General features: G+C 37.1%; 1 protein-coding gene across 5 annotated transcripts; it reads right to left on the bottom strand.

The window, feature by feature from the left end:
* Positions 1-2,545: 2,545 nt before the first annotated feature.
* Positions 2,546-19,234, bottom strand: BIRC3 (baculoviral IAP repeat containing 3). Of its 5 annotated transcripts, none has more exons than XM_030883687.3 (9): positions 19,142-19,234; positions 11,643-14,779; positions 11,432-11,531; positions 9,690-9,768; positions 8,849-8,897; positions 7,020-7,262; positions 3,624-3,878; positions 3,314-3,355; positions 2,546-3,197 (listed from the first exon to the last, which is right to left on the bottom strand). In XM_030883687.3, exons 2-9 carry the CDS (start codon positions 12,493-12,495, stop codon positions 3,004-3,006), a joined length of 1,815 nt encoding a protein of 604 aa, XP_030739547.1. In that variant the 5' UTR covers positions 12,496-14,779; positions 19,142-19,234; the 3' UTR covers positions 2,546-3,003. The 5 variants fall into 5 exon arrangements, with proteins under 5 accessions (XP_030739547.1, XP_060159947.1, XP_030739548.1 ...); XM_060303964.2 differs by lacking the exon at positions 19,142-19,234 and adding an exon at positions 18,765-19,030; XM_030883688.3 differs by lacking the exon at positions 19,142-19,234 and adding an exon at positions 18,267-18,369.
* Positions 19,235-20,739: the final 1,505 nt, after the last annotated feature.

Genomic DNA, 20,739 nt, shown 5'->3' with positions numbered 1-20,739 from the left:
TTCTGAAAATAATTCCAAGTCCCACCTCCTACATAAATCTTTTTTTTTTTTTTTTTTTTCGGTGCACAGGCCTCTCACTGCTGTGGCCTCTCCCATTGAGGAGCACAGGCTCCGGACGCGCAGGCTCAGCAGCCATGGCTCACGGGCCCAGCCGCTCCGCGGCATGTGGGATCCTCCCGGACTGGGGCACGAACCCGTGTCCCCTGCATCAGCAGGTGGACTCTCAACAACTGCTCCACCAGGGAAGCCCCCATAAATCTTTTTTTAACTAAGTTGATTGCTCTTTGCTAAAAATTCCCTTTGATATTTAAAGAAGTGCAGAATTTGGCCCATGATTCTCCACCAATGATTATGCCTTATTACTTTAACAACAGTGGTAATTAAGGAGGAAGAAATTCCCTCTCACATCCCACCCCCACTCATAGAAAGTCATTTATTCACTCATTTTTTTCAGTAAGGGCCTATTCTATGTCAGGCTCTGAGCTAGGTGCTAGACACGTACTGGTGAACAAAGCACATAGTTCCTTTTCTCATGGAAGTTTTGACAATAGAACATGACATTAAACAAATAAATGTATAAATACAAATTGTAGTAAATGTCATGAAGAAAAAGAACAAATAGGCCATCAGAAAGACAGTCTAAGGGGTATAATTTAGATGGAGGAAGTCAGAGAAGGCCTCTCTGAAGAAGTAACATCTAAGCTAAGTAAGACCTGAAGAATGAGTAGAAATTTGTCAGGGAAAGAGTGAATGAAAGAACAGTCCAGTCAAAGACCCTGAAGCAGAAGAGCTTGCCATGTTTATTTAGACACTGAAGAAAGCCAAGGTAGCTGAGATATATTGAACAAGAGGAAAGTGGTAGAAAATGAGGCTGAAAACTATACAGGGCCGTGTCAGAATCTGATAAAGAGCAAAATACCTATTATTGTATTTGCACGGTACAAACTCCAGAGGTTAGACCTTGCCTATCTCTTCTTTACTAGAAGGGTAGGGGTCGGCACAGTTTTTAAAAGAATGAGTAATCCTGACCTACTAATACTCTTTGTCTCAAGCGTACTATAGTGTTGCTTCTAAAATAGTGAATCTCTTAAACATTCCATCTGATAGTTTTGACTGGAACTTACATGGTAAACATCCACGCTATCTAATATGATGTGCAAGACATCAAAAGGAGGTAAAGATGTTTGAATGACATGGCCTGTGACTGCAAAGGAATTTAATGGCTAATAGTATCAAGTAATATAAGGAAATGGATAAAAAGAATGAATGGAAGTTATGAGGAGCATAAACTAAGAATGAAATTAAGCCCACTGCAAAGTTCTGAATTATAACACTTATTATATATTGTATATTGAGGTTTAAATTATCTACCCAATTCTGGGGACTGAAGGCCAGGTTGGATGGTGGATGAAGTTGGAGAGAATCAAATGAATGAATGCATGTCAAGCACCTAAAAACATGCCTAATGCCTGACATGACATCAGCAAGTGAAGCTACCATTATTATCTACAGTGACTTTTTTTTCCAAAACAAAATTTCAATTTAACTAACACTTAGGCAAATAACAAAATATTTGGATAAATAAGTTGGTTATGTTAGCTATACATATATTACCAAAATGAGAAATGAGCAAGAGTTTCACAGTGGAGATGGCAAATTTCAAATATTAAGTGTAGTATGAACTAAGAACCAGATAAAAAATAGCTGCTGCAAGAAGGGTATATACTAAGTATTTATCTTAAAGCTGAGTTACAAATCACCTAAGCAATAATACAATGGATTCAGCCTTGCACTCCAGCAGGACACTGTGGTTACATGAGGCTAGCCAACTGAATTTTCTAACAAAGAGGCAAAATCAGTTGCATCCTAAGTAGTCTCCCAGCATCAGAATGAAGAGATGGAATCTCCCCTCTTGCTTGGTTCCTAATCTTTCTGTAGAACTCCAGCAGACATCTAGAACTGGTTTAGATGATTGGCCTTTGCTTGTCTCTCCAGTCTATTCCCAACTATAGTGTCACTTCTGGTTTTAAAGCCCTAAAAACTCTACAGGAAGCAAAGGATAGAGAATTATGAATTGGACATGTTGAGTACCAAAAAGTAATGCAAAGGAGGAAATTTTTCTGCACTGGCAGTACAGAACAAATCGATTTATGAGAACAAGCTGTTTGTTCCAAACGCTGCTAACCAGTGTACTTTTCAAGTCCCAGAATTAATACCAAAGTGGTGAGAATAAAACTAGGGGCTTTTCCCAATGGGTAGGGCAGGCATGAGACTTCCTTGAATGAATCAACAGACAAATGAATAAAGAAATTTACTGGGAAGATTATTTGATTTTGACTCAGACATCCTATAAAATCCTATAGATTAAAGCCAGGTGTGGTTGACCCCTGTGCTCTACAAGTATAAATGAAGAAGCATCTTACAGAAAGGGATCTAAACTGTAGTTCAATATTCAAGAGGTCTTAGGGAGGTATGGAAGGAGGCTGGGAGTCAGTAAACTATCCGATTACCATAGAAATGAAGGTATTAAGAACAAGCGTAATTTTGATTGATTTATTAAAATGTTCCTCACAGAATTCTTTACAAAAACATCATGTCCCGAAAAAGTCATTCAACAAACATCAAGACCTTCTGTGTATAGGACATTGATGGAAAAAGCAAGAGAATCCATGTTTCTGATCCTGAATACAACTCCAAAATATTTAAAACTATGAAACTTCAGTTCAAAATCTTAAATTTTACTTCACTTACAATTTCAATAGTGCTGAAATTTTCATTTAGTATTGTGCTTATAGTGCTATTCCTGTTTTTTGTTCACAAAAACAAAAGCCTATCATTCCCATGCTACATAAAATATGTATGTTCATGTTTTAGATATTTATATAAAACAAAATTGTTGTAAATAAATAAGAAATCTTAAAGAAACCAAATCAGTATCAAAGTTAAAATTACAATATATGTAATCCACTAATTCTAAAGTTTAGACAAAGTTTTAGATCTTCTTCATGAAAGAAACGTACGAACTGTACCCTTGATTGTACCTCTACAAATAGGGCATTTTCTTAGAGAAGGGGCACAATCTTTGCAAACTACTAGATGACCGCAAGGAATAAACACTATGGACACTTCTTTGTCCATACACACTTTACATGTTCTTTCTTCTTGTAGTCTCCTCAATTGTTCTTCCATTGGTAAATCTAAGAAGAGAAAAAAAATTTTAATAAAAGGCAATTTGCTGCTTCTCCTCCAATGAAAAGCCAAGAAAATAAAAAACAATGTTTTCTACTGATTTAAATTATTAATACTATTTTACCTGAAACATTTTCTGTGGGAATGTATTTTATGTCTTGTTGCACTAAGGGAGAAAAAGCAAAAGCATTACTATGACAAATAAGGTTAACAATATTTAGTCACAGAATATATATTTTTAAACTAACAGTGTAGACTCTGCCTAAATACTATAGATAATTTTCATAATGTCAAGGCAATGAAAGCCTTCAATCTTTTTGTACAATTAATAGTTTATAAATTAGGTTGAATTATTTTCAATAATCACAAATCATTAATAAAAGCGTATTTTCAATTGACCTAGGAAGTTCCAAAAGTAATTTTCCAGCACTCACCAAATAAATGCTGGTATAACATGGGGTCAATTTCTTGTAGAGAGTTTTTGAATATGGTGGCTGCAAAATTTCCTTTTACTAAGATAGTATCAATCAGTTCTCTTGCTTGTAAGGATGTCTGTGTTTTTTGTTTAATGACATCACATTCTTGCTCGGTAATCACTCTGGCAGTTAGTAGACTATCCAGGATTGGAAGCGCACAAGTCAAACGTTGAAAAAGTGCCATTCTATTCTTCCGGATTAATGATAGGTCATCTTTATAGAAAAGAACACAAACACAATCACGTTCAAACTCTGCCCACAAACTTCCTTCCACATATACACATATAACTGAATGAAAACAACCATAATTCATAATCAGTTGGCACTGAAGTTGATTGCTAGCTTTGGGGGTACCTGATGCCCTGTGCTTGATAGTAACTCTACTTATAATAAGAACTAACACTGAGCACTGTGGTAGGCACTTTCCATGCATTAACTCATTTCATCTTCACAACAGCCCTTTGAGGTAGGTACTAGTACCCTTATTTAGCAGGTAAGAAAATAGAGGTACAGTGAGGCAAGTAAATTGCTGAAGGACACACAACTAGCAAAAGTCAAACTGAGGCAATTTGGTTTCATAATCTGTGCTCTCTACCATTCTGCAATACTGCCAATCCTTTAACCAAATAAAACTTAGAACCAAATAAAATTGAAATTTTAATCCACTCTAGTCAAAGTGGGGAAAGGCAAAATCAAGGGAATTAAAATGATAGAACATTTCTTAAATTATCAGTCACCCATAAAACTTCTTTAAAATTCCATTTTAAGATGAAATTATTAATTATTATTTCCCAAAATTAGACATGATATTGCTATTACCTCAATGTTTTATAGTAAGGGGGGAAAGGCACTAACAGCATTTTGAAAAATAAATCCTACTTGTCAATACCTTCCTGTCCTATAGGATCTCCATATTCTTCTTCCAGGTCTAGATTTTGTATCTAGTGGTAAAATATTTTATATTTGAAACTCTGCAATTTTATTATCTCTTTGGAATATGACTTATGATTCCAAGTTTATTAATTAACTATCATATAGTTTTACCATGATCCATAAAGCTTTTCTATAAAATAAAAAGAGAAGTTGGGCTGTTTAAAGAAGAATTATTTGAGGGGAGATGATCATTAGATTTTAGAAACTCTGACTTTGTCAAATAATAGGACATATAAATAGAACTGTTTAATAAGAAATAAAAAACAGTGCTTAGTCAGAAAGTCCAGGCTCTAGATACACATTTTGAAGAGAATTGAAGCTCTGAGAATAAATGAGAAAAGGATCAGGACCTAGAACAGTGTCTGGCACAAAGTCAATGTTCCACAAATACCTGTTGAACAAATGAACCATCAGGCCTCGGCAACTTAAACAGCAGTAGGAACAAAGAATTAACAGCCAGAGGGATGGAAGAATTAGAACTTAACATATTGTTAAGTAATCTATGGTTAAGAAGTAGTGATATTTTAGGAAATTAAAATATAATTTATACTTGATGTTAAGGTATATTAATTTTTTAATTTTTAATTTTTCTAATTACATTTTACTTAAACTAATGTAAGAAGTTCTCTGAAATTCTTAAGATTTCTAAAATTGGATTGCTAGTAGCTGCAGAAAATAGTCTCACTTCAAAGTCATAGACTGTATTCCGGTTTATAAGAGGTAAAGACTTGAATAAACCTTTGAAGCATATTCTTTTATCCTGGAAAAAAAATCCTAAGTTGCCTCTTTATTTACACATCTGTCAAGAAATCACTCACCTACTGTTCTGGGAAACTATAAAGTAATCAGTAACGTAAACGTTAAGTATTTTCATTGTCATTCAAAAAAATATTTCTTGAGCACAGACTATATACAGATACTGCGCTAGGTAGTATGGATATAACAGTGAGCTGAGAAGCTAACGGATATTTTTGACAATGCAAGTTATTGTATACTGTTGACTTGGAGTCAACTCTGGAAACTGTTGATTTTTTTTTTTGGAAGAAAAATAAGTATTTTTCTTTAGACTTTAGACTTCATAGGGTCTATAAACAATTGTGGAAATGGGTGTTCTCTTCTTTGAGCAGTTGTTCACTGATGACCAGTGGTTAAGACTGAGAGGACTACAGGAAGAACATGCAGCCCTATCTTCACTTCACAATGAAAAGGAGAACTTGGCTGGGCAAAGATGAACTTGGACTATGTTGCTGCTGTACTGGTGACATGTAGAACTGAATAATTCACACTTTGGTAAATAGAGGATGCTGTATTACTGTGATCTGATATTTTTGTCTGGGTTGGCCAAGGGTAGATTTTTCCGGGAATGGAGTGAACAATCTCACCGTCAACATCCTGGGAAGGAAGAGGTCCCAGATGGCCTTGGACAAGGATATGGGGCAAACCTTTCTCATTCTGGGCTTTGTGAATATTTGGGGGCCTGAGCTCCGCTTGGGACTTTCCTAGTCATTTGTTAAAACTGGCCAGAGCTACACAGAGATGAATCAGGAGCTGGGCCAAGAGATTCATGAGGACGGGCTTAGGGGCACCAAGAGAGGCCACATACAGTTATAGCTGTCAACTGCCATCTGTGATGTAATGCCCTTCTGTTATCCCTAAATCTCCAGTAAGAGCTTGTTAAAAATTGTAATCTGTTTTCAGTTGTGTTGAAAGGACTCTTGGATCTGGTCCATGCTTTGGAAGGAGTGGCAAAGGAGAGACCAACATTTCTCTTTGTCCAGGCCAGAGTGATGATAGCAGTGGAGCAACCAGATTAGAATGAACATGCTCATCCAGAGGAGGGGATGAGCCTCAACACAGTAGAGGCAACAGGGAGCAGACAAGGCTAGCATGGAAGGGCATGGATAACTTGTCTTGGGAGAATGTGAAACAGTGTCTTAGAGCTCCCCTAAATAACACAGGGACACTCCAAAGGGGAATTCAGTTCTTGTGTGGGCAAATAGGAAATGTAATCATAATTTGTACATTAATTTACAGTCACAGGCTGAGACACACTGTTACACTAATATTAAAATTAATTATTGTTCCTGATCCCACCCCAATTTATAGCAAAGAGGAGTGAGCAACTAGTCTGGGATCAAAAATGTGCCATGAATAATTACACAGTCAATTACCCAGAATAAAAATAGAAATTAAGAAAAAGCAGGAAACTTTTGGTTTCCTGTGAAATGCTTTCACTCAATATATGTACTTATATTTTCAATTTACTAATAAGAAATTCAAATATATTTTAATGTGAAGAAAGTTTTCATAATTCAAATGCAGAACGTTGAACTTAAAATCCAATTGCATTGACTATATTTTCAATAACTTATGTGCAGTGACATCCTTATGGAAATGGAGACTGTAAGTAAATATGTGTACCTGATTCTTTTTCCTCAGTTGCTCTTTCTTTCTCCTCTTCCCTCATTTCATCTTCTGCATTAAGTAAATCTAATACAAGATCACTGACAGTTTTGTAATTCTCTCCAGTTGTTAGGATTTTACTCTGAACTGTCTGCTTTATCAGCCTTCTACTAAAGCCCATTTCCAAAGCAGCTTTAACAACAGGTGTATTCATCATGACTGCATCTTCTGAATGGTTTTCTCCAGGTCCAAAATGAATAACTATACGGAATAAAGAATTTAACACATATTGGGATAGTCTGTATATTTTCTAAATTGCGAGTTATTACAATATCAAAAACATAAGGCCCAGAAAATGTGTAGGTACTATTTTGTATTACCTTTCTTAGATTTAAAATAACGATATACATGTTCAGTCACTAAAATAGGAATATGGAATATTGTATTCAGATTCAAAATATGCATTATCTGGCATAAATATGAGTGGGAGAAAGAAACAATGTTGGGATCATCCCCACCAGCACTGAGATTCCTTTTTCCCCATGTTGAATGAACAAATGAGCTTTCTAAATCAAATATGTTTAACATAATTTTGAAAGAGGCCAATTGTAATCACTCATATCTATTACTGCAATGGCCTCCTAAACTATTGCTCCTGTCTAATTCATTCTCAACATTGTAACCAGAATGACTTTTTAAAAACAAAAATCTGAATGTGTCACATTCCTTCTTAAATTCCAACAACGATTCCTTTGCTTTTAGGATAACATTCAACTGTGCCTTACAATATCTTATGCAATCTGGACCCTGTTTACCCCTTCAGCCTCATCTCTTGCCACTTACTCATTCGCCTTCTATCCCAGAAGCCACAAACTGATGGCTCTTGGGTCAAATTCTGCCTACAGTGCTGACCACTCTTAAGCTAGCCTGCTTCATTCATTTACCTGTTTGCAAATCCTACTTCTAGCGATACAGAATTTTGTTCAGTTCTTCAAGTGTTCCTGTTCTCTTTTGTTACTTAAATCTTTCATGTGCTGTTCTCTCTGCCAAGAATATTCTTTTCCTCCCGTTGTTATTTGGTTAACTACTATTCTTCCCTTTGATTCTGTGCTAAGACAAATACTTCCTCTGGAAAGCCTTTTCTGATCTTCCAAGTCTGGGCTAATTGTCCCGCATGTGCTCTCAGAGAACACTTTACTTTCCACACTGTTCTCCTATCTGTGTATTTGCCTGTATTCCTTAGACCACTAGCTCATGAGAGCAGGTGTTATGTTTATCCTGTTGTCTATTCTTTCCCCAGAATAGCAGAAGCACAACAAATATTTATTGAACTGAATTTAACACTAGATAAGGGAGAAGAGCTTGTTCAAATATTGGCTCTATCGCCTTTCAAGTTTAAGGTGGTGGACAAGTCACTTAACCTCTCTGAGCCTCTGAGTACCTATTGAAAAATGAGAATATTATTTTCTGCTCTCTCCATTTCATAGAAAGAATATGTATGCAATCTAATGTCATAGTGCACCTGTTCCCACACTGGTCTGAGAACAGGGTTAGGCTGGATGTCTGAAACTTGTTAAAACTATAGATGCTCAAGCCCCACCTTCAGATACTATGATTCAATTCAGTAGGGTTAAAGTGGAGACTAGAAATCTGTAATATTTTTTAGAGCTCCTCAGGCAATTATGAGATGCACTAAAATTTGAAAAATACCAATAATGTATTTGAAAATTCACTGTAAATTATAACTCATAATATAAATGTATATTATTATAATTATCAACTTTCAATCTTAACAGTATCAAATGGTTCTAACATTTAAATGCAGTAATTATTATTAGTATACATACTTGGTGACTCTGCATTTTCATCTTCTGGATTGTCTGAAGTAGATAACAGCTAAAAAAATGTATATAAATTAAAATGTAAATCTTATCTTGTTCATTGCAATAAAAATTAATCAAGAGACCTAATTTATTCAATTTATTGCAAACTAACTTGTTTACTGGCAACATAATTTTTTATGTCAAAAGCAAAATTTCATTTACATTCAACAGCAATTCTGTAGGCCATAAACTAATAGAGTTTCTTCGTGTGTGCGTGTGTATGTGTGTATTAACAAATAAAATCCATTTTCGTTAAGGCAGGAAAAGGGCTACACCTTTTCAGTGACCTGTAAGACAATCACTGTTTGCCTATCATCCCAAAGATCTTCCATTTTCAGGGTGTTCCTTTGGCATAAGCTGGACCCTTTATTTCCATTGACTGTGGCTAGGAAGTGTTTGACCCTCAAACTATTCTCTAAGTTCTTACTTGCTTTTCTGGGAAGATTAGAAAGAGCAATACAATTATCTTCCTCAAATCCTTTTAAGAAAAATTTATATAGTAAAATTATTAAATGCTACTATCCAGTCAATTTTTTCCTCAAATAATTTAATTTATTGCAACTTTGTTGGAGAAATACTCAGAAACATAACTTAAATATTATTTTTCAGAAGGTTTCTAATTATGGATCTGCTGTTATCCAAAGAATAGCACTCTCTAAGATCATGCTGGGTGTTGAAAAAAGAAAATGTATTTTTAAATTGACTTGTCTTTTCACTAAAATACTACTCTCTGTAATTATCAGAAAATAATTTATCAGAAAATCAATTTAATGAATGATTTAAAAAACAAAAAAACTGTCCCTACCTGTTCAAGTAGATGAGGGTAACTGGCTTGAACTCGACTGATGAATTCTTGTCCTTTAATTCGTATCAAGTACTCACACCTAAAATGTAAGGAAAATTAAATCTGGGGGGTTATTTTAATCTGGTCATTTGTAGACTGCTAAATCTTTCAAGTGAACATAAACATAATTATAACCACTTGACTATTCATTTAGCATATAGGAAGTGATAAGAGATACTGCACTCAAAGGTAAGATGATATAAGCAAGAGGAAGGCTGTAACTGGTACCCGGCCAAGGCTGATGTGGATAAGGATTGTGAGGCTCTCAGTCTACTGAGATAAGTAAGGCTGTCTCCACCCCAAGGTTCTTGCTGCTCTCTTCAACTATTCTAAGATTCCTAAAAACATTCTGAACATTCATGAGCCAAGGAGACAGGTAGAAAGTTCCCTAATAAATGATACTGTTCATACATAAGCTTTGTATGTTTAAAAGCTGAAAATATACATAGAAAGAATGAGGAAGCTTAACACATTTTCTAAGAAGTCAGACATTCACAAGTTTGGTAGTTTCTAGATACTATATATCCATGGTCAAATTTAAGTACAAAATGAATTCATGACACTACCAAAGCAAATTTACTGTTCTTTTTATATATTCACAAAATTACCACAATAGAAAGCTAGCAGCACTTTTTAAAAATGTCTATGTAAGGTGTTCTTTTTAATCTTCATAATTTTTGAAATTTGAAATATTTGGGGAGTACAAAGTTGCTATAAATGAAGACATAGTATCATATAAAAAATTATATAATGCAAATGTTAGGATACTAAGTTTAGTAATCAACACTAAAAATACTAAAAGTGTTGACCATGAAAAATTATAGGCTACCTGATTTTAGTAAAAAAGGGAGAGTGTAAACAAGTATAGAATAATCAAAAGTGTAAGACATGACAACAAAATGCTATGTAGTGATCAAAACAGATGAGATGGGTCTATATTTACTCTGATGACCCTAATTAATATTGTAACCAGTCTGGTGCCTCTGATCTCCCTTACCCAAGCTCCCTTTTTTCTTTTTATCCATAGCACTTATTATCTTCCAACATGCTATATAACTTATTTATTAAGTTTTTATTCATTGTCTGTCCTCTCCTGCTGTAAGTCTAGCATATGAGACCAGGAGTCTTGGTTTTGTTCAACTGAGTATATTAAGCATCTACAATAGTGCTTGATAATAGGTAATCAGTTAATATTATTGAGTGTTGAATAAATGGAAATATGTTCAAAACATGTTGACTGAAAAAAGTTTCAAAACAGTAAATATATCTAATTCATGTAAAATTGTATACATTTATGTATATATGTACATATGCATAAAGAGATGTCTCTGGAGGGATGTTCACTAAAATGGTGACTGTGGTCAACTTTAGGTGGTGAGGTTTCTGGACATTTAAATTTTTTTTTGTCTCTGTACTTTCCTACTTTCCTACAATGTGTAACTTTGGTTTTATAATGAGCATATGTTATTTTAATATACATGTATATATATTAATTACACACACTAAATTATTTCCTCTTTATCTTAACTTTCCATCGAAACCTTTTAAGTAATTATTTTTCTACGTAATCCCTCCTAAATTTATTCATAAATGTATTTTTGAAAAAAAGACAGAATAAAGCAACAGTTGATTGTAAGGTAAACACATATAACTCCTCTCACAATAATCACAAACATTTGCAAAGAAAATTTCACAATAATTACCTTGGAAACCACTTGGCATGTTCCACCCATGGATCATCTCCAGATTCCCAACACCTCAGCCCACCATCACAGCAAAAGCATTTCACATCATCACTGTGACCTAAAATTAATTTTGGACCAAAACTTATGAATACATATAATTTTACCACTAAAATGTATGAGATAACACATGTTGAATATTTGTTTTTTATTATCAGATTAAGTTTCTTACCCATATAATAAAAACCTGCACTTGCAAGCTGCTCAGGATGAACTGGAACACTAGAGGGCCAGTTACAGAATGTTTTGAAGCGGGCTGCATATGTCTGCATGCTCAGATTAGAAACAGTGTATCTTGAAGTGCCTTGAAGCTGACTTCCTAAAAATGGGCAGTTGGGGAAATGTCTCAGGTGTTCTGACATAGCATCATCCTTTGGTTCCCAGTTGCTCAATTTTCCACCACAGGCAAAGCAGGCCACTCTATCTCCAGGTCCTATGTAGTAAAAGCCTGCTTTTGCCAGATCCGTTGGTGACAGAAAAGTCAATGGCCACATCTGGAAAGTAAGTAATCTGGCTTTTTCGGTATTCATTGCACAACGGTAGGGACTTATCCTCAAGGCAGAAAAATCTTGATTTGGTCCAGAGTTTAAAAGATTTGATGGAAAGCTTGAATAAGAGCCACTGAAACAGCCACTGTTTTCCAAACTTGGAAGTAATGAGTGCGTGGAATTTGTTACTGAAGAAGGAAAAGTAGGCTGAGAAGTGGCTCCCGAGATGTTAACTGAATTTAGATTCTGAACAAAGCTACAGCTAGGATACAACTTTTTATGCTTTTCAATAGGATTATCTCCTTGTTTCCAGTTATCCAGCATCAGTCCGCAACAGAAGCATTTGACCTTGTCATTCACACCAGTATAATAAAAACCAGCACGAGCAAGACTCCTTTCTGAGACAGGAACACCGGCGGGGAAAGCCGAATAGGTAGACATTCGGTACAGCTCACACGAAAAGTCATACTTCAATTCAAATATGTTGGCACTTTTCATCAAATTTGATAAGAATACGCTATTTTCTACTATGTTCATAATGAAATGGATGGGGAGGAAAAGGGACTAGCCTTTCTCTGGGGAGGTAGTTTTGTGCATGGGTTTTGATTTTTATTAATTTTAGTACTAGACTGAACACTTAGAACAGGAAATCTTTCATTCTTTTTTCTTCTATGCATTTAGGGTTATAGCATGGCAAGATTCTAAATTCTATATTGATACAGTTTAAGGGCCAATTATGTACCTGCACCTCTGTATACTCTTGCATACAATGTAAACGTGATGCTACACAGTACCTTGTGATGAAAATTAAAACCCTTCATAAAAGTGTAGAGTGCTTTAGGTCATCAAGATGCCATTTAGTGTCAGATATCTCCACAGGTAGGTCACCCTCTCCACTAGTATGCTTCAGTGACATCCAGTCAGCCTGAAGATAAAATGTCTCACATAGCTAGTTTGTTTTGGCAGAAAGCTATGCTGTGTAAGCGTTCTATACACACAAAAATATTCAAACTATGTTTATTTTGTTTTTAAATTGTGAAATTTTGTAGCCAGAAGAAAAAAAAAGCATAAGACCTACCTCGAAAGAGGAAAAGAATGGACTATCATATTTCACTGATTCTAAGATGCATGTTTTAATATCTCTGCTATGGAGAGGTATCTTACAATTAATGAATGGCATGTCACATTTTAATTAACAGCATTTTTATTTCTTAGAGGTACATAAAATAATGGTGTGCTTTACAAATGATGACATCTTAGATTCAATGAAATACAGTCTATCCAAAATCTTGCTCAAATTAATTTTTCTTCCTACAACCATTTTATTAGGGAGAACAAAACAATTCAAAATTTTCTTCCAAATAAAGAGCTTAAGTAATAACAGAATTGGTTCCTACATCTCAAGACCTGGTTTCAAGATTTATTAAATAATAATTACTTCCCATAGATAGGTACCTGATTGCTTAGTCATAGCAATACCACTAGATCTTAGCAAATTAAACATTGCATTTCAAATAAATTATCAGAGATGAATATATTTGCTCACTTGGTCTTTTAGACTCAGCTTCATGCTGTTGAGAACCAAAATCAAATCTCCTGATAATGGATTTACTTTTAAAAACAGTCAACAGTCAGAGTGCTGAGTCTGCGAGCTAAGATAAATAATCAAAAAAAAAAAGATGGATAAAAAAATCTGGCTTTGGTCAGAAATTATTTCACAGATAGCATACCTTGAACCAGAATTTATCATGACAAAAAATAATAAATTTATTTTGTCACAATCTACTTCTTTTGAACAGCAGAGATCTCAAAATTCAGAATTTCTCAATTATAAGTAGCTATTAGTCAGTAGGGTCTGTGTCAATAATGTTAGTAATAACCAATAAACAAGTCAACATGGTTTTTTTTTCTAGAAGTGTTTTGCAAGCATGCTTCCTGGGTCCCACATATGTTGGGGCTTTTTACTGCAGACTTAAATGCTTTATTTCCAGGTGGGAGAAGAAACATATCTAAATACTAGTGATAATTGCCCTCAGAGGTGAATTATTATGTCTGACTTCAGTATTCCTTTCTTTCTTGGTATTACTACTGTCTCTGTGTGAATTTTCTTTTGGAATAAGTTTGTTCATTTACCAAAATGTAACCATCCAGTCATCATTCTCATTTTAATTTTTCTCAGAAATAACAGCCCATTTGAACAAACTAAAGTTTTGACTTTCAAAATATCAAGTCTTATAAATGATTAATTTCTTTACCAATCATCACGTTTATCTTTCATACTTGCTCTAAATTTGTTGCACCTATCAAAAAGTTTTATTCTTGACATTTCTTTGTCATTGCAGAAATCTTTTAACATGCCAAAGGTTTTATATGCATGTTTCTCTAATTTAGCAGAGGGTTGAATATTAACTCTTTGTTCTTGATAACTGTCATTCATTTTAAAATCTTTACCAAACACAGGTACTTTTTTCTATTCTACACAGCAGCCAGTGGGAGACTGCCTGGCCAACTTTGAGAAAAGTAGTTCAACAATATGTCCCAGCTACAATCATTTCTTTATATCCACAAATCAATATCAGAATCAAACTTATTATTACTTTATAGTTATACCTCTTATAATCAAATCATATTTTTAAAATTAACATTCTTTCGATACCAAAAACTCCTGTTAACTACTTTGTTTATTCATGCACAAAACTACCTCCCGGAGATTAGACTAAGTCCCTTTTAAGAGTTTTAGGCCTCCATTTTGAGATGTTTTGATTTATAGAAAAAACTGGAATAAACCTAGAAGTAGAACAGTTCGTCTCTTTTGTAAAACCTGTTAAAAAAAAAAAAGACAATATTAAAAGTCAAATAATTCATAGATGTAACACCATGATCTCTTTTTAAACATTTTTTCCAAAGCAGAGCACTAGTATTTACTGAATGTCTGTGACATACAAGGTGCTGTATTAGGTACTGCAGAGGCCAAGAAATCCCAGATGAAAACCAGAAGGCTCAAATTGGTGGCCAGCAGAGGTATTATGTTTGGCTTGCACAGAATTGGACTCCAGCATTTCACTAATTCTTTTAACCTTTTATTTTGCAATTAATTTATACATAGAGAAAACATAAAAATAAGAGTTCTCACATATCCTGCATTTACATATCCTCGTATAACCATAGAAACCAGGAAAGTAACACTGATACAATGCTGTTAATCTATATGCCTTATTTGAATTTCACCAGTTTCCCAAGTAAGATTTTTCTTAGAAAAATACCACAGTACGTTTAAATGTTTTAGTTAATTACCAACATTTTTTAAAAGTAAGAGATATCTGGGCTTCCCTGGTGGCTCAGTGGTTAAGAATCCGCCTGTCAATGCAGGGGACACGGGTTTGAGCCCTGGTCCAGGAAGGTCCCACATGCCGTGGAGCAACTAAGCCTGTGCACCACAACTACTGAGCCTGTGCTCTAGAGCTCGTGAGCCACAACTACTGAGCCCATGTGCCACAACTACTGAAGCCCGCACGCCTAGAGCCCGTGATCCGCAACAAGAGCAGTCACTGCAAGGAGAAGCCCGCGCACTGCAACAAAGAGTAGCTCCCGCTCGCCGGAACTACAGAAAGCCCCCGCGCAGCAACAAAGACAAAAATAAATTAAAAAAATAAATTAAAATAAAATAAATAAAAAATTTTTAAAGGGATTTCTGTAAAAAAAAAGTAATAAATAAAATAAAAGTAAGATTTCTGGACTTCCCTAGTGGTCCAGTGGTTAAGACTCCGTGCTTCTACTGCAGGGGACGCGGGTTCAATCCCTGGACAGTGAACTAAGATCCCACATGCCACACATGGAGGGGCCAAAAAAAAAAAAGTAAGAAATTCCCCAGGACATTCTAGATCCCAACCTTATCCTGAAAAATCAGAAGACCTGGCTACACTGGGCATTTATTCCTGCATGGCAAGAATCAGCTAGTGCCGAGCAGCGGCTGCACCCTTTAGGGAAGGCACACGCTCTCCCCTTTGGCACTCTGATACGGAGACTGTCAGTTGCTTTTTGTCACTGAGCTGGCACTGTTGTTTTTCTCACAGTAGAATTATGAAGAAAGTGGAATTGTTCTAATACCTGTGTCTATCAAAAGTAACAAAAATGAAAGGTAGACAAAGAGGGACATTTTTTGAGAAAAATGAGAGTAACATATTTCTTTGTGGAAAGGAAGACTATTCCTACATGTTAAATATGTAAGCAAAGTGTGCTTTTGTTTAAAAAAGACACCCCTAGTTTTGTTCATTTATATCACCTGCCTGGCCCCTATGCAGTTAAGATTTCAAACCCCTTACACAGATCTTGCCCTAAAGAAGCTTTGATGTGGAAACAAGGCATGTCTGTGGACATTTAGGCAACAGTTATACAATAAGTATACAAAAATATGCCAAGATGCCAACCCTGGATCCATTCAACCTCTGTCCTATCCATTTCCAACACCTAGAATTCTTTTTACATCTTTATTGGGGTATAATTGCTTTACAATGGTGTGTTAGTTTCTGCTTTATAACAAAGTGAATCAGTTATACATATACCTATGCTCCCATATGTCTTCCCTCTTGCGTCTCCCTCCCTCCCACCCTCCCTATCCCACCCCTCCAGGCTGTCACAAAGCACTGAGCCAATATCCCTGTGCCATGCGGCTGCTTCCCACTAGCTATCTACCTTACGTTTGTTAGTGTGTATATGTCCATGACTCTCTCTCGCCCTGTCACAGCTCACCCTTCCCCCTCCCCATATCCTCAAGTCCGTTCTCCAGTAGGTCTGCGTCTTTATTCCTGTCTTACCCCTAGGTTCTTCATGACATTTTTTTTCTTAAATTCCATATATATGCAACACCTAGAATTCTAAATGCTGCTGGGGAAAATCTACAACCTTGTAGACAGAAACCAGCATGACGTCAGGCTTCACCTTGGCTGGCCCTTCACTATCTCTCATCAATTCTTCTTAAGCCTAGCCCACTGGCCTATGCAACTCTTCTAAACCTTCAATACCTTCCTCAAATTTCTCCTCCACAACTCCCCATCTCACTTTCAGTAGATTGTTTTGACTTCGATTTCTCAAAGAGACATCATTGAGTAGTAATCCTTTCACATTCTTAAATCCATGCCCTTTTTGCTCACAACCCACTTACTGCCTCACTTAAAAGAATCCCATCCTCCCCCACTGGCCTCAGAAACCTTGCTCTTAACCCCATCCTCCTCATTTCTTCTACTCTCTCTACTGGGTCTTTTCCTTCAATATAACAAGCAAGCTTAATTCTGTCTCAGCTTTCAAATGAAAACAAAACCAAAAAACCCTCTTTCAACCCTACTTTTCACTCTAGCAACTACCCTGTATCTCACCTTCGCTTCACAGCCAAATGAAATGAACAACTGTCTATGGTGAAGGTCTCCCAATACAACTGGCTTTAGCCGGCACCACTTAAAACCACTCTCTTTTTCTTTTATTTATTTGAAGTATAGTTGATTTACAATGTTGTGTTAGCTTCAGGTGTACAGCACAATGATTCAATTTTATATATATATATATATATTCTTTTTCAGATTCTTTTTCCTTATAGGTTATTACAAAATAGTGAGTATAGTTCCTATGCTGCACAGTAGGTCCTTGTTGGTTATCTATTTTATATATAGTAGTGTGTATATGTCAATCCCATCCTCCTAATTTATCCATCCCCCGCCCTTCCCTTTGGTAACCACGTTTGTTTTCTGTGTCTGTGGAAAACCACTCTCAGTATGAGTAACACCAATCTTTTCTTTCCCAAAACCAGTGGAATTTTTCACACCTGACACTGGGGTTCACTTCCTCTATGAAATATTCTAGTCTCTTGGCTTCTGATACCACTCTCTTGGGATTCCTCTTTCCTTTCTTGTGGCTCCTTCTCAGATTGGCTCAAGTCCCCAACCTCATCACTTCCTACTCCATCATTTCCAGTGGGCAACCTCCCTGATGCCAGCGATGTTGGGTGTGTCTATCCTCTTGGGCACTTAGCACATCCATGTCTCAGACACTGGAGTTTAAGTGTGCCTTTTCTCTCTGCCTCCCCCTAGTCTGTGAGCTCCTTCACAGCATAACTGTTTCAGCTCTGTACCAGCCCTCCCACTCCCACCATCCATTCAGCCTGGCATATAATGTAGACACTTAAGACTTTTTGCTGAGAAGTGAATTTCACTAACTTGACTGAGCCCCCCAGGACCACAGCACCCTCATTTGCATGGTATTAAGGATATCAATTTTACATTAATGACTACAAAGTCTGCTCAGTGATGGTTTAATACCAGGCTTTGGAGTCAGACATCTCGAGTTTCCAATATCATTCAGTCTCCGCATACCAGGGGTGTGATCCTGGGCAAGTGCTTCTTAGGACTGTGAGAATTATACCTGAAAACACATGTAAAGTCTTCTAAGGGAGTCGTTTAATACAGTGGATATTAGAAACACCTAATGTTAGCAACAAATAATGGCAAACAAAGTTAACATTACTGTTAGTTTAGGATCGGGTAAATACCTCCGGCACTTTACTAACTAGATTAAGAGCACTACAGGGTTTCCATGCTGATCACCAGGAAAACCACCAAAAATCTGCTTTTTCTGCCACCACTTGGGAACACTCCTCCGTCTGTCCATTAAAAAAAGATTTTACTGAGTGCTTTCTATGCCCAAGCTCTGCTTTAGGCTCTGTGCTGAAGCTCATCTGGCAGCGTCTAAGGCCCGGTGATATCTCTTGGCAATCGAGTTAAACAAACTGTCAAAGCTTCCCCATTCCACTGACTCACTGCAAAAGGAAAACAGGAACTGCACACCCGGCAGGAAGGCGGACGGAAAGTGAGTGTCAGCGAGGCAGCGCCGGACCCGGAGGCCCCACGGGCTGGAGGGCAAGTCTGGGCGGCGGCGAAGACCGGCCGGACCAGCACGGCCGCGCCGGGAAGGGCCGCCCGGGCTCCCACTCTCTTGCCGTCCCTGGTCGGCTCGAGAGCCGGCCTGGAGCCGACCTCTGGGCCCTGCAACAGGTCTGATTACCGTGCGCCCCTAGACGAGCGGCAGCCGTGGCCCCCGCCCGCGCGGGACGCAGTGCGGAGACGTTGGGGGTCGCGCGCACGGACACGCGCACAGACACAAACGGTCGCGCGCACGCGCACGCTCGCTCACTCACCTCAACTCTACCGGCCGGCCTGCCGACCCCGGCAGGTGCGCGGCAGTCGGGTTGTGCCGGCCGAGTCTTGGCGGGTGACAGCCGTCGGCCCGCTGTTCGGTGCGGGCTGGAGTCTCACGCTGCCTTTTAAACGTCTCCCCCCACCCCCGCTCCTCCCCTTCCCCACCCCCACCCCACTCCATTTGTCCCGCACTCCTCCCAGCGGTTTGCTTGTTCGCTGGTGCTTTCCTCTTAAGATTTAGGGGAACTCCAGCGGTAATAACCACACACACTTCCCCTTAATCAGTGGCCTGGCAGACCCACTCGGGGATTTCCATGACCCGAAAAGCGTGACTGTTTCTTAACCGGGGCGTATCGGCGTGGCATTTACTGAAATACCTTTGCTTCTTTGTTCGTGGGTCAGAGGAAATCTTGATAATCTGTAAGGGGGAAGATGAGCATTGGTCAGCCTGACTGGAAAAGGTCCATCTCCCACATAATAAAAAAAAACCGCGAAACTTTGTGAACTCTTTCTGATAAGTTTTACTTTTTGTTCTAATTCTGTTATAATTGTAAAGCATGAACGGAAATGTAGGGGTTTGTAAAAAAAAAAATCACAAGATTCTCCTTTTCAGTTTATTTTTAGTGTTTTAAAAGATTGAGATTACCATCTTAGTTTGTTATATTGAAATCTTTTTTTTTTTTTTTGGTTCGTTGGTTTTTTTTATAACTAGGGTGGAGTTGGCTATAAAACAAATTCCGCCTTTTAGTCTTTTGTCTCACAAGGGAGATGTCTAAATTACCATGACAGTCTCATAGAAACCTGAAGTCAGAGTCTAACTGCACTGCCATATTTTCCTCAACATTTCTTGCCTAAGCAGTAAATTTAAGCACAGTTATCTAAAGACAGTGCATGCCAGGGTAACAGATGGCTTGGGAGAGCTCATCTGATTTTCCTGCCTTCCAGTAAATCAAAGATATCAAGCACTAAAGGCAGAACCCATAATATTACTCAGTACTTCAACATCCTATGGAAACAAGAACGCAGTACAGTCAGGATGAGCTGGGGTATCTTCTGGATTAGGTGGATTTGGCTGCCCATAGCAGTTAGAGTTCCAATTGGAAATACATCAAAAAGATTAAGTTTACTTATGTGGAGATTTCAATTCATTTTTGAGCCTGCTTAGTTCAAAACTTTATAAGCCATTTTCAACTCACCCTTGAGATGGTGGAAGAAATTTTGTGATCCTTATATACTTATGATCATGTACCTACCAAAATAATTTTGAAAAACTATATTCCTCTGCATATTTTTAACTTAAGATTAAAACAAAAAAGTTGCTGTAGTTGCTAAGGAACTACAAAATGTAGACATAGATGTTTTAGAGTAAAATTGATCAGCAGTCTTTTAAATGTATTCAATGGACTACAAATACCATAGCCACTTGATACCCCCCATCATTATATATCAGCTCATCATTATATATCAGCTTTAATCATCAGAAATATTATATCAATGCTTTTTGTCCTTGAACATTCTACTTCTCCCACAGAATTTTAATATATGTTTATAATGGACATCTTTATGATCCCTCTGGCACATATTTCTGAAACAAACA

This window comes from Globicephala melas, chromosome 8 (genome assembly GCF_963455315.2).
Source record: "Globicephala melas chromosome 8, mGloMel1.2, whole genome shotgun sequence".
Classification (NCBI taxonomy): Eukaryota; Metazoa; Chordata; class Mammalia; order Artiodactyla; family Delphinidae; genus Globicephala; species Globicephala melas.
This window is presented reverse-complemented; position numbering and strand designations above follow the sequence as displayed.

What these genes read in the sequence shown, in the direction of transcription:
- BIRC3 (XM_030883687.3), bottom strand. Translation starts at nt 12,495, where the DNA reads ATGAACATAGTAGAAAATAGCGTATTCTTATCAAATTTGATGAAAAGT. An exon ending in TGAAAATGCAGAGTCACCAA is followed by an intron (nt 7,263 to 8,848) that starts GTATGTATACTA and finishes TATTCCGTATAG; the next exon opens with TTATTCATTTTGGACCTGGA. An exon ending in AACTGAGGAAAAAGAATCAG is followed by an intron (nt 3,879 to 7,019) that starts GTACACATATTT and finishes TTTTCTATAAAG; the next exon opens with ATGACCTATCATTAATCCGG.